Here is a 12,881-nt window from a genome sequence, read left to right on the forward strand (position 1 = left end):
TATCACCATTGTTTTGATATTATCGAACGGAAAGTAACAACACTATAAATACGTTATATTAATTGCTATAAATTCACCGTTTTGATAGTGTTACAACAAAGATTTACTTTGTGTGTAATGTGTTGCTTCAATATTTAACGACGGCAAAGAAAATGTAAATATGTATATGCATATTGACTCTTCATATATAGTTTTATTAAAAATAAAATAAATCGTATAATCGTTTAACAGCTTCAGGGTGTAATTATAGATCTTTCAGAATGTAGTTAGTTTTCACTATGAATTTCAGATAGTTTTGGAGATAACAAGAATAAAATAGATAACTAAGGATAAAAACTACAAAAATGATGTGTTTGTGATAGGATGAAAAAATGACCCTATGTTGTAACACTTAATTTGTCCAACATTGTTCTCATGTCTAATGTTCAACTGTCATGACATTTAAATAATAATAATAATTTTATGTTCAAGTCCCGGTAAAACTAAGTTTTGTTTCTAAAAATATATGACCTAACCAGGTTATTTGCGAATATTTTGGAACCTTTACCTCACTCCATCATGTTACCATCGGTGCTAGATTATGAGCATTATGGGCGTGTTCTCTAAAACGTCGATGGCACGACCCATATTCTGACCACCTCTCCACACGGCGAAGACAAAGAAGAGAGGTGGGGTCCGGGCAAAGTATCGTATATGTATAGATTGTGTTTATGTTAATAAAATATTTGAAGATAAAGATAAAGAATGTCATTGTTAATAGGGGGTGTGTTCTTAAATGTTTAAGGAAGAAGAGGTCATGTAACGATAATGTGAGAGTGGATGAAATGGCGGGGTGTGATGATATGTTACACCGTCCCTCCTGTGTGAGATAAAACAAGATGAGAAAAATGGGAAGGAAAATAACACATTTCATCTTGCAAAATGTATCCATTGGAACCAAAAAGTACCTGCAAATTTGTATGTATATTTGAAGAAGACACCGACTATTTCATTTATCATATTAATCACTTAAAATGTCAGGTTTCGATATATTAATATATAGGTCAAGTTATTCATGATTGAAAATTTTGATCTGTGTATTGTTTTACTAAATATAAATAATTACAAGATGTTAAAAAGTTGTATTTAATGTTTTTACTTTATTGTAAGGTTTATATTGAAATCATTCATGTATACACATATTTAAATGTTAAAAGAAAAAGTTGTAGATAGATGATACCAAACAAAGAAAAATAAGGAGCTTTTTTTTGTTACCTCAAATACAATGAAATTGGAATTGAAATTTTTTACCTTTAAGATTATTCTAATTTGATGAATAAAAGAATATTCATTTAATCAATATAATTTTACTATTTTAACATTCCTTATAAATCCTTTATTTTAATAAAGGAAAGTTAGATAGTCTTGATTAAAGTAAATCACTATATTTATAAATGCATTTTTGTCTTTGTGTTATCACACCATTTGCAATCTTGGTTCAAACATTTGCAAAGTGACGATTCTAGTGTCACAAATGGAAAAGTTTCACAATTTTGGTCCATTTTTAACTTTCCGTCCATTTGACTGTTTGTCGACCCATGTGCATGTCACGTGCGGGATAGATTCGTCCATTTAATTTTTTTTACCAGATTTGCAACAAAAAAAACCCCACCCCTTTATAACCCTCTTTTTCCCCAAATTGATACCAGTAACCAAATTACCATCTAATTTATCTACTTCTCTCTCCTCCATCACCACCTCACCACCATCCACCACCTAAAACCACCATCACAGCACCTCTTACCACCACAATAAAAGCTGCTTCCACCACCTCTCTTTTTGTTGTTCACCACCATCAACCAGCCACCACCACACCAACCAACACCACCAACAACTAACAACACAACCTTAAAACATTCAACTAACAATAATTCATTCTCGGTGAATGAATATAGTTACAATATATACATACAACTATAGAACATATAACTACCATAAACATCCAGCTTTTCTAAATCTATAACCAAATCAAACTCATAATAACAAACACCTATTATATTACTTTTAACAAAATAATAGATTTATATAGAAAATAGAGAACCAACTAGTAGCCGTTCCGACAAGATCGGCAACAGAAGCAACAGCACCGGCGGCGGTAGTATTTGATGGCGAAGGGAGATAGTGGATCGTGGTCGTATAGATATGGATACAGATCTACAAGTACATATATACTTGTCAAAAATCCATCTTCTAAAAAATTCCTACTTCACCACCGCCACCATCACACCGATGGCGTTCGCCACCACCACGTCACCGACACCACGATGAAGGTTAGGCTGTCAGATGTAGGGAATTCCATTTCATTGATCGAGGTGAAATTTTCATTTGAAATCTCTAAATCTCAAAATCTGTTCATATAGTTGGATTTGTATCACAGGGACCAAGATCCCCTTCTCAAAGATGTATAATAATGATTTGTTGTATATATATGCATTCTTAAAAGAGTTAATAATAAAAGTTTATAGTTGCAAGAATGATCCTTGTATATGTAAAAAGATACATTTACCCATCACGTGTTTAGCACATGGTTTGGATAACGGAACAAAACAAATGGAAAGTTAAAAATGGACCAAAATTGCGAAACTTTTCCATTTGTGGCACCAGAATCGCCACTTTGCAAATGTATGGACCAAGATTGCAAATGGTGTAATAACACATGGACCAAAAATGCATTTTTTTCTTATATTAATTTATTAACAATTTATAAAAGAATTTTGAAAATAAAAATTTTTAATTCCAAATTTATTATAATTTATGAACCAAACTACTCCTATAAGGAGTATTTGATAGGAAGAAATCATAAGGAATGAAAATGTAACAGAGAATGAAATTAGTTTAAAAGGGAATAAGTTTTTGAAAAAAAAATTAATTATGTCGTTTAATACAAACAGATAATTGATATAAATACAAATTTTTAATTAATAATTAAAATTAACACATATAACATCATCCGAACAAAAATAATTTTTTTTTTTTCTTTTTTATTCTCACTCATTTGTAATGAATAGAAAGAATGAAACTATTCTCACAATAAAAATTATTCTCACTTTTTCATTATCGATTTTATTCTCTAATACATTTAAGAATAGTTTTTCTCATTTTCTTTTTTTTTTATTTATTTTATTTTATCGTATCAAACACTTCATAAAGATAAAGATGGAACATGGAGATGATAGGAGTCAAGAGTGAAAATTTGATGAGACTTTGTTGGCACCTCTTGACATTTAAAGTTAAACTCAATGTTTGAAGTACGCTCACCAAACATAGTTTTACTTTTAAAAATTAAAAATTTGAAAAGACAAAAAGAAAAGAAACTAAAAGCAACCATGCGGCAATAAACAATGTATTATCAAAGACCTCATTTAAGATTTTTTTTTCTCATTAAATTCATTTAAAAACCCAAAACAAAACATTAACCTAAATCAATAATTATAACTACACCAAACGCAATAACGGTACATCGCTATTATGATACGTGAGAAGAAGAAAGGGGGAACACCGTGATTACACACTCACTCAATAACCCCCCAAAAATAACTGCAGACCCTCTTTAATTGATTCGACTCACAAATTAGGGTTTTTCAACCTCCACACAAATTTTGAATTTCCAAACCCTAATTCACTACCAACAATTTTGAGGTAAATCCTTTTTTTTGGTCTTGTATATATGCACATATATAACTATAAAATGTACGTATAAATGTATGCATGTATTTTAAATTAAGCTCATTTTTTTTGTTAATTGTTAATTTTGAATTTTTTTTTATAGTTTTTTAGTTGAAATAGTGTTTATTAATGACCTGTTTTAAGAATTTTCTGTTTTACTTTTTCATAAAGTTGTTAACTTTTTAAGTTTTCATGCCTCATCATGCAAGCCCTAATTTTTATTTTTTGGGGGGATTTAAGTTAATTATGTATGTAATTTACAATTTTTTATAATGAAAATGCAGGTTTAACTTTGGGGTTTGTGGAGTAGGAAATCGAAAATAGGAGATTAGTAATTATCTGTAGTTTAGTATTGAATGGAACCGATAGATATCAGCTCTACGGATAGTGAATCGAGTGATTGGGATCTCGATGAGTATAAAGCGTATAATGATTCAACTATTAAGGATTCGGCTACCTCCGTGCCTAATACTAGGGTTCTTCCGTCTTCATTTGCATCTTCATCTGGGACGAGTAATGCAGGTAAAGAAAGTTTTGATTAGTGAGATTTTTTATGGTAGGAAACCGTTTTGTTGCTGTTTAAGTTATTCGGTGTTTGTTTGAATCATAGGTTCAAGTCAGCAGGCTAGTTCGGCTAAAAGGAAAGCTCCTATGAATGGACATTCGTCTCGTTTTAATCAAGATTACGATGACCAGCTTCAGATTGTATCAAGTTCTAGTAACAACTTTGGAAGTTCGAATAGTAAGAAACCAAACTTATTTCAAAGAATGGTAAAAAATTGGATTCCTGACATGATGCTTTATGTGGGGCAAACTTTGATTGATCAATTGTTCCCAACAGATTTCAGAAGAACGCTTCCTTCATCCATTCAGCAAATTTCATCTAGTTCTAGGCCAAGTCATTCAGTAAAAGATGTAGGCAGCAGTCGTAGCCGTGAAACTTACGGACAGACATGGCAAAATCCTAAGGCTTATAAGGAAGACAATTTCGGCAGGTCCAGTAATGATGTGATGAATGGTAACCACCATGGAAGTAGGGTTCTACCACCATCAATGAATCCTCCCATGTCTGTGCCAACTTCACAATATGGTGGTGCCATTGAGCTTTATCGCCCTGCAGGGGTTATTGATGAACAAGAAGTTGGTGATGAGAGGCTTATATATCAAACAGCATTACAGGTATCTACTTCTTGGTACAGGTGCTATTGGTGTATGTCTTCATTAGCTTTAGCATTTGAAACATTCTAGGTTCTACTTTATACATTCAAAATACATGAAGGTGAAGGTCTGTAGGGGAAAATTTTATGAGTGTAATATATTTTCGAAAAGGGCTTTGACAGATCTAAAATGTGATTTTAGAATTTTGAGCCTAGAAGGTAGGTTTGTAATATAAGTGCTGAAATGGATGGGTTGGGTAGTGGATCAGAACAAGTTTGTGTTGACCCATAGCGCTGAGTTACTGGTACTTATAGTTATTTCAAAGTACTTACTGCTTAGAGTGTCAATTTTGACCACACAGACTATATTCTTTCTAAAATATATGAAGAAAATAATTTAGAAGACATCATGCATACATCATATTATATAAGGTACACTTTGGGCTTGTATCGCCCTATAGCCTTTTAAGCCTTTTTTTCAACATGTTTGATCTAATAAAGATGACACCTGATCTGAATTTGCCCATTCATTAATATCAGGGTTAAACCTAACGTGCCTGGTTTCAATAGCTTGCTCCTCAAGTTTTGAATTTTGTATAACATTGAAATGGATATCTTTGTTTATATATATCAGGATCTTGGTCAATCTAAAGCTGAAGCAGATTTACCCAAAGGGGTCCTTTCGGTCTCTCTTCTAAGGCATCAGGTTTTCCACATGCCTGATTATAAAGTTTTTTTTTTTTTACTTTTAGTCTCTGTTTGTGTACATTAATTCATAGTTCCCTGTGTTTTGGTTTTGTGCTTCTAGAAAATTGCATTGGCATGGATGCTTCAAAAAGAACATAGTGTGGCTTGTTCTGGTGGAATTTTAGCTGATGATCAGGTTAATAGCTTGTGAATTGCAATACATTGGTCAACATACTATATTTAGTAATACCAGAACTGACAAAAAAAAAAAAAATCAATTCCTTGTGGGGAGGAGGGTGGTAACTGGTCAAAATGTGTACAGGGGGAATCGGTTTAGAAAAGTTTTGGTTGGTTTGGGTTGGGTTGACAGAAAACATCTTTTTCTCATTTAGAAAATAAGTTATGTTTACAAATATTATCTGATCTTTGAAGTGATTTAGGATGTTGTACGCTTGTTGGCATTAAAAAGAAACTGTGCTGCTTTCAACAGATCTGGCCCATTCTCTTACCATATTTATATGGCCCATATGACTTGTTTGAGATAACACAACCCCAATCAACCCCATTCATTAGTGAATGGGTCAAAGCGAAACTGGTAGCTGCAATTTAGGGCTTACATCGTAAAACTTTGAAATCCCACATAGACTTACTTTTTCTCTATTTCCCTCCACAGGGACTTGGTAAGACCATTTCAACTATTGCACTGATACAGATGTCGAAATCTTTATCAAAACCGAATCATGATTCGAAAGCTGAAGCTATGAATTTAGATGATGAGGATGACGGAAAAGAGACAGTAGTTGTAGATGAAGACAAAGATGAATCTAAAATAATAACCCCGCCTAGTAGCTCAGCACATAAAGTTAGTAACCGTAAACCCACAGCAGGATCCCTGGTTGTGTGCCCAGCAAGCGTGCTAAGACAATGGGCCCGTGAGCTTGATGAAAAAGTTACAGATGAGGCTAAGCTTGAAGTTCTAGTCTATCATGGTGGCAATAGAACCAAAGATCCTGCTGAGCTGGCAAGTTATGATGTAGTCCTTACAACATATGCCATTGTCGCAAAAGAAGTCCCGACTAAAGTTTTTGATGAGCAGGATGAAGATGATCAAAAGTTCGGGGACAAATATGGGCTATCTTCTGCGTTTGCTTTTAAGAAAAAGAAGGTGGCTACATCTGGCAAGAAAAAGAAGGGTAAAAAAGGAATTGACGGCTCTATTGACTGTAGTGGTACTCTTGCAAAGGTGAATTGGTTTCGCGTGATATTAGATGAAGCTCAAACAATAAAAAATAGCAGAACACAGGTTTCAAAATCGTGTTGTGGACTTCGAGCAAAGAAAAGATGGTGTTTGTCAGGAACGCCTATACAGAACTCAATTGATGAACTGTTCAGCTATTTCAGATTTTTGAAATGTGACCCGTATGCCAATTATAAATCTTTTTGCAATCAGATAAAGATTCCGATATCGAGAAACTCAATGCATGGTTATAGGAAACTTCAAGCTGTGCTGACGGCAATAATGCTTCGTCGAACAAAAGGTACTTGAACACATATATGTTTTAGATACAAGTTTTATGGGTTGTACTTTTCCAATATCTAATGTGGATGGATCAAAGCAAATAGTTCAGGAACAAAACTAAATAATTTGGTGATAAACCCATTGGATCATCTATTGATCTAATCTCAGCCTTTAAGTTTATTAGTTTATATCCATGTGACCGTGCAACGAACACTCCTTAGTTTTTCCACCCTAAGACATTATCAACACCTCTCTCTCTCTCTCTCTCCAATGACCTCCTGCTGCTACACCACCCCACCCACCCACACAAAAAAACACCCACCCACCTTTGCTGGTACAAGTTAATTGAGATATCAATTTGTTTTTAAAACATGTAACTGGATTCGTGCTCGAGTAAAATTGTTCTAATTCCAAAGCACTTTCAAAAGAGAGTCTCTCATGCCATATCATACAACGCCACTTTATTTTTGTAGCACGGCAATTTATTTTTTTGGAAGAGCAAGATAATTGATCATTTACCTTATTTAACATCAGCTATTTTTCTCTCTCTTTGGCAGGTACTCTAATTGATGGTAAGCCTATCATCAACCTACCTGAGAAAATTATTAATTTGACCGTAGTTGATTTCTCATCTGAAGAACGAGCTTTCTATCTCAAGCTTGAAGCTGAATCACGTTCACGATTCAAGGTACTGATGTTCTACTTCCTCGATGTGGGATAAAAGAAAAGCTTTTTAAGTATGATGAATACCATGCTATTGCTATTATAATCAACTGTTTTCGATTTTGGGTTATATCTATATCTAAACAATCTTTACTTAAATAGTCATTATTTTTTAAAGTTATGATCTACATAAATACTATCTCAGATACTTTAAGAACAGTGCAGAACCGTATGGTGATGCAAAGTTTTCTGGGTAAACCTAATTTAATCTAACAAAACAACGAAGAGCCTCTTAGGGTATTGTTATTCAAGTATGGTACATCAGTTACATGATTTAGCTGAAACAATCAAATCTTCTTTTGAACATTGCTTCAGTTGGAATGATACTAATTCATCATTCAATACAATATGTAAATAGTCATAATGCTATATTTTGGTGTGTGTTTACATCTGTCTTTACAATGGCCTTAGCCTCAAACAGAACAAGTTGGTTAAATATTAAAAAGTTATTCAAGAATTAAGGAAGAGAAGAATATGATTTATAAAAGAATAAAGTTTGATTTCAATTTTATTTATGCTGTCCTGAATCTTAGCTTTTTAGTCCATTCTGAGTCTTACATACTCTTTTATAGGCATACGCAGCTGCAGGTACTGTAAGTCAAAATTATGCAAATATCCTTTTGATGCTGTTGCGCCTTCGCCAAGCTTGTGACCACCCGTTGCTTGTTAAGGGATTTAGTTCAGAATCTGTCAGTAGAGTTTCTACAAGAATGGCAAAGACTCTTCCCAAAGATATGCTAGTCAACTTGTTAAATCTCTTGGACACTCTCAACATATGTAGCTTGTGTAGTGTGAGTTTCCTCGGACTCCAACTTCATTTTTCTAGAATCGAGAGCCTTTAATGTATGTCCTGATGGCAGATGGCCCATAGCCCCCACCCAACCTCACCCATGACCCCGTCCAAAAGTATAATGGTGTTGTACAGGGTGTTTGGAGACAAAATATGTGATATTGAATATCAACATAACATAATTAGCTGTAACATCTATCTTTTAAAATAATGATAATATATTTTGATCAACTAAAATTTCCAACAATCATCTTTTATATATAGTAAAGTTATTAACAAGAAATGTTGATGCAAATTTGCTATGACAAGGTGAAAAAGAAAGGTAAATAAGTGAATTTAGTTTGTTTAATTTATCTGTTTTGATTTTACTGGTATGAAGCTAATCATTTGACCCATAGATAATCAAGTAATCAGAATTATAATCTTTTTGACATAAATTCTGATTACTGTGATTACAATCGCTATAAATAGATAAGCAGATTAAACATTCAAACACGTGCAACTTATGCTTCTTTGTTGACTCAGATCTTAATTGATTACTGGATGCTTTTACAGGATCCCCCAGAAGATGCTGTAGTTACTCTTTGTGGACATGTATTTTGTTATCAATGTGTATCAGATTACTTAACAGGGGATGAGAATATTTGTCCGTCACCAAAATGCAAAAGTCCAATTGGTTCTGATGTTGTATTTAACGAAGCGACATTACGAAGTTCTATCTCTGATGATAATGGCGCAAGTTCATCAAAAATTAATGAGAAATCCATAGTTCTTCAGCAAGATTATAGTTCTGCCAAGATCAAAGCTGTAATTGAGATTATCCGGTCAAATTGCAGATCAGAAAGTTCATATTCAGAATACAATGGTGGTTCTGGGAATGCATCTTCTAGTTCTGGTATTCAAGGACCAATAAAAGCAATTGTGTTCTCCCAGTGGACAAGAATGCTGGACCTTGTTGAGATGTCACTTAATCAGTATTGTTTAGAATACAGGAGGCTTGATGGTTCAATGTCTTTGGCTTCAAGGGACAGGGCTGTCAAAGAATTTAACACTGATCCTGAGGTTGACTTCTTACTTAATAGCTGATTAATATATTCCTGTTTATATGACATTAGAAGTGGGAAAATGGTCGGGTTGGGTACCAAGTCAGAGCAGGTAGGTTTTTTTATGGGTTGGAGTTTACCCAAAAACATTGTATGCTTACCTTGTCATATGGCTAAGTAAAAATGGTAACCAATTGGTATTCCCTTTATTTTTGAGTAATCAATCTGTTTATCCATCAAAGCTACAAAATTTATTTTATATACAAGTTTCCTAAAGTCAAAATGGTCACAACTTACCAACACGGTAGCCTGCACATCACGGTATTTGACCAGTTACTCATTAAATAAGCTGCTAAGTGGCACCTTGATAGTTGTAAAATTCATTCTAGTTTTGCAATCAAGAGTGAAATTTTGTTCCAGGTGATTGTTATGTTGATGTCATTGAAAGCCGGTAATCTTGGTCTGAACATGGTTGCAGCATGCCATGTTATTCTTTTAGATCTTTGGTGGAATCCAACCACTGAAGATCAGGCTATTGACCGAGCTCATAGAATTGGTCAGACTCGTCCTGTTACAGTGACGAGACTCACTATTAAAGACACAGTTGAGGACAGAATTCTTGCTCTCCAGGTTTGTACTGCAGGGTTACTGTAATTAACCGTTTAGTAATTACACTCTTTTTCCTTAATTGATATGTTGTGCCAAATGCAGGAAGAAAAGAGGAAAATGGTGGCTTCGGCCTTCGGAGAAGATCAAAGTGGAGCTTCAGCCAAGGGTTTGACCCCAGAAGATCTCAGATTTTTATTCATGGGGGGACGTTGAAACTTTCATTTTTTAGGTGGTGGCGTTTGGGCGTTTTTGTTTAGATCAGGTGCTAAGCCCTGTAAATAGTGTTAAATACTATTTTTCTGTAGAGAAGGTTAGTCTCGAATGTTCTTTTCATTCGGGCGTTTTTGTACCCAAACTAAAATAGGATACTATGGTTGTAGGTGCATCTATGTAGGCATTACTCAACTCTTTTGGTATTGTTCTTGCCATGTTTATGGGACCAATTGGGAACATAGCATGGTCAAGATCATGCATTTTTATAACTCCAGTTTGGAAGTAGGATGTAATAGTCATTGAACGCATCTAGGTATGTAAACTATTGTTTTTAGTCGCATAAAACAGTGTGTGCAGTAGCTGTTAGTACATAATCAGATTAGCAAAAACTAACAAGGGGCTAGAAATTACAATGATTCAAGATATTAATCTAGGTCTGTTTTCTGGCTACATAATCTGTTTTTGAGTGCTAATAGATGTCGAACCTCTCGACCCTTGTTAAAAAATTTTCTATATAAATCCAACAATGGGAGGGTGGCCTACCAACCAAACCACCTGAAGTCAAGGCAATCATCTGATGGAAGTATGGAAAGTTGGAAACCGTTGAAAACCGACAGTGATCCTCTTCAGAAGAAACTTGTTGGAAACTTATATCACAATTGAACAATATCAGACTTTGCCGGCACCTGAAACTTCATCGAAACAACCTCTCTGGAGAAAACTAATCTGAAACGGCTGACGCCAGATGTGGTGCAATGTGTAATTATATCATTTTAGTTTTGATGTCATTATAAAATTTAATCATGAGTAACAAACCAGAACTAGTTTTTTTTTTTTTTTCAAATAAGTTTCCTTTTTTTTATCTTCTTCGTTATGTCCCAACTCCAAACAGCTGATTGTTAGCTGGATGGTCAATTTCGTTTGTCATTTTGCTTTCAAGTTACTAAACAAAAAAAGAAAGAAAGTAACCAAAAAACTCTAAAGCTGTCACAAGGATTAACACCACCACACAACTCGTTACGTATGATATTGTATTACGTAATAATTCATGTCATTTAGATATTCCACCGCTTTTGGTACAATCAATAACACATTACACAGGAAAAATAAAAACAAAATATATATAAACACATCACATCACACACACTTTCTAACGCCGTCTAACACACCATTACGCGTATTCATCACACACCTAAACAAACCGTTAACTCCGTTAGTCAACTCATCTACACCGTCAGAGAACTTTCCGACCACCTTCTTGAGCTCTTCTCCACCGTTTATCAACCGCTCCTCACTTCCGTCTCCGATGACGTCACTCACATCTTTAACCTCCTTTAGTAATCCTTTCTTTGAATTTATCTGGTCAAACATATCGTTGACCGAGTCAGCCCAACCAAACTCAGCCGGAACTCGGATCTCATCTATTGTATCTATATCTATATCTAACCTTCCGTATAATACAGAAACTAAAACATTACTTACAAATACAGTCAATACACCTAATCCGTACAACGTCCGTCCGATCAGATCTTTCCTAATCAACGGCTCAGATTTACCGATCAACGTTTTAGATTGATGATCCTTTTCTACCTTCTCCGGCGCCGGAATCTCACCGGAGGAAATCAATTCAATCAACTCTCCGATCAAATCCTTAGCTCGTTTAGCTTTTTCAACCTCCGGTGCCAGATCTACACCAACAGATCTCATCAAAACGTCTTTAGCTTTCTTCACCTTTTCCGACGCCGGAGCCTCGCCGGAGGAGCTCGAATCTATCAACCGGAGACTCAGCTTCATCAACATCCGACGCTCGGTAAGTTTCTGAACAGCTGACGTCATCAAATTACATAGATCCAGTACTTTCAAACTATAATCCATATATAAAACATGATAATAATCAGATTGAACAGATTTCAAGCTGGAGATATGAGTTACGGAGTCGGTGTGGACCTTAGTTAGGAAGTTAACGGCGTTAGAGATCCATTGTAAGGTGAAACTAGAAGTAGGTAACGGCGTTAGGGTTTTGAGATGTGAAATGATTTTTTCATCATATAAAGATCTAGAAGCAGCTTGTTGTTGATAGAATTTGGTGGTGGTTGAAGGTGGTTTTTTGGTGAATTTAGATTTGAAATGGGAAGTTAATTGAGATTTCTCGACGAGAAACATGGCGGCCGGAGATATATATGATAATATAGGTTTTATTCTTGGCCTGTGGTTGTGGATGTGTATTCAATTTTCTTTTTATTGAATTGAATTTATTTTGTGCATTTCCTTTTTTTTAAGTATTAAAGACGTGTGAATGAATAAATATAAAAGATAGGGGGAAGTGAGAACGAAAAGAAACCAAGTGAAATCTCTAGAATGCCCTCGCTTGACCGTTTGGCTTTAGCCTTTAGGTATATACTTTCATCATATTGTATAGATATTATAATAAACGA

At 34.7% G+C, this 12,881-nt stretch overlaps 2 protein-coding genes across 2 annotated transcripts; one reads left to right on the top strand and one right to left on the bottom strand.

Moving 5' to 3' along the window:
- Positions 1-3,438: 3,438 nt before the first annotated feature.
- Positions 3,439-10,715, top strand: LOC122584460 (helicase-like transcription factor CHR28). Its single transcript, XM_043756621.1, has 12 exons — positions 3,439-3,678; positions 3,990-4,227; positions 4,316-4,447; positions 4,547-4,884; positions 5,497-5,568; positions 5,671-5,745; positions 6,223-7,087; positions 7,626-7,756; positions 8,364-8,582; positions 9,137-9,643; positions 10,045-10,254; positions 10,336-10,715. The coding sequence occupies exons 2-12, from the start codon at positions 4,062-4,064 to the stop codon at positions 10,444-10,446; spliced, it is 2,826 nt and encodes a 941-aa protein (XP_043612556.1). The 5' UTR covers positions 3,439-3,678; positions 3,990-4,061; the 3' UTR covers positions 10,447-10,715.
- Positions 10,716-11,480: 765 nt separating this feature from the next.
- On the bottom strand, positions 11,481-12,728 carry LOC122602129. Its single transcript, XM_043774858.1, has one exon. It carries the CDS (start codon positions 12,607-12,609, stop codon positions 11,584-11,586), a length of 1,026 nt encoding a protein of 341 aa, XP_043630793.1. The 5' UTR covers positions 12,610-12,728; the 3' UTR covers positions 11,481-11,583.
- Positions 12,729-12,881: the final 153 nt, after the last annotated feature.

The sequence above is a fragment of the Erigeron canadensis genome, chromosome 1 (genome assembly GCF_010389155.1).
Source record: "Erigeron canadensis isolate Cc75 chromosome 1, C_canadensis_v1, whole genome shotgun sequence".
NCBI classification, from domain to species: Eukaryota; Viridiplantae; Streptophyta; class Magnoliopsida; order Asterales; family Asteraceae; genus Erigeron; species Erigeron canadensis.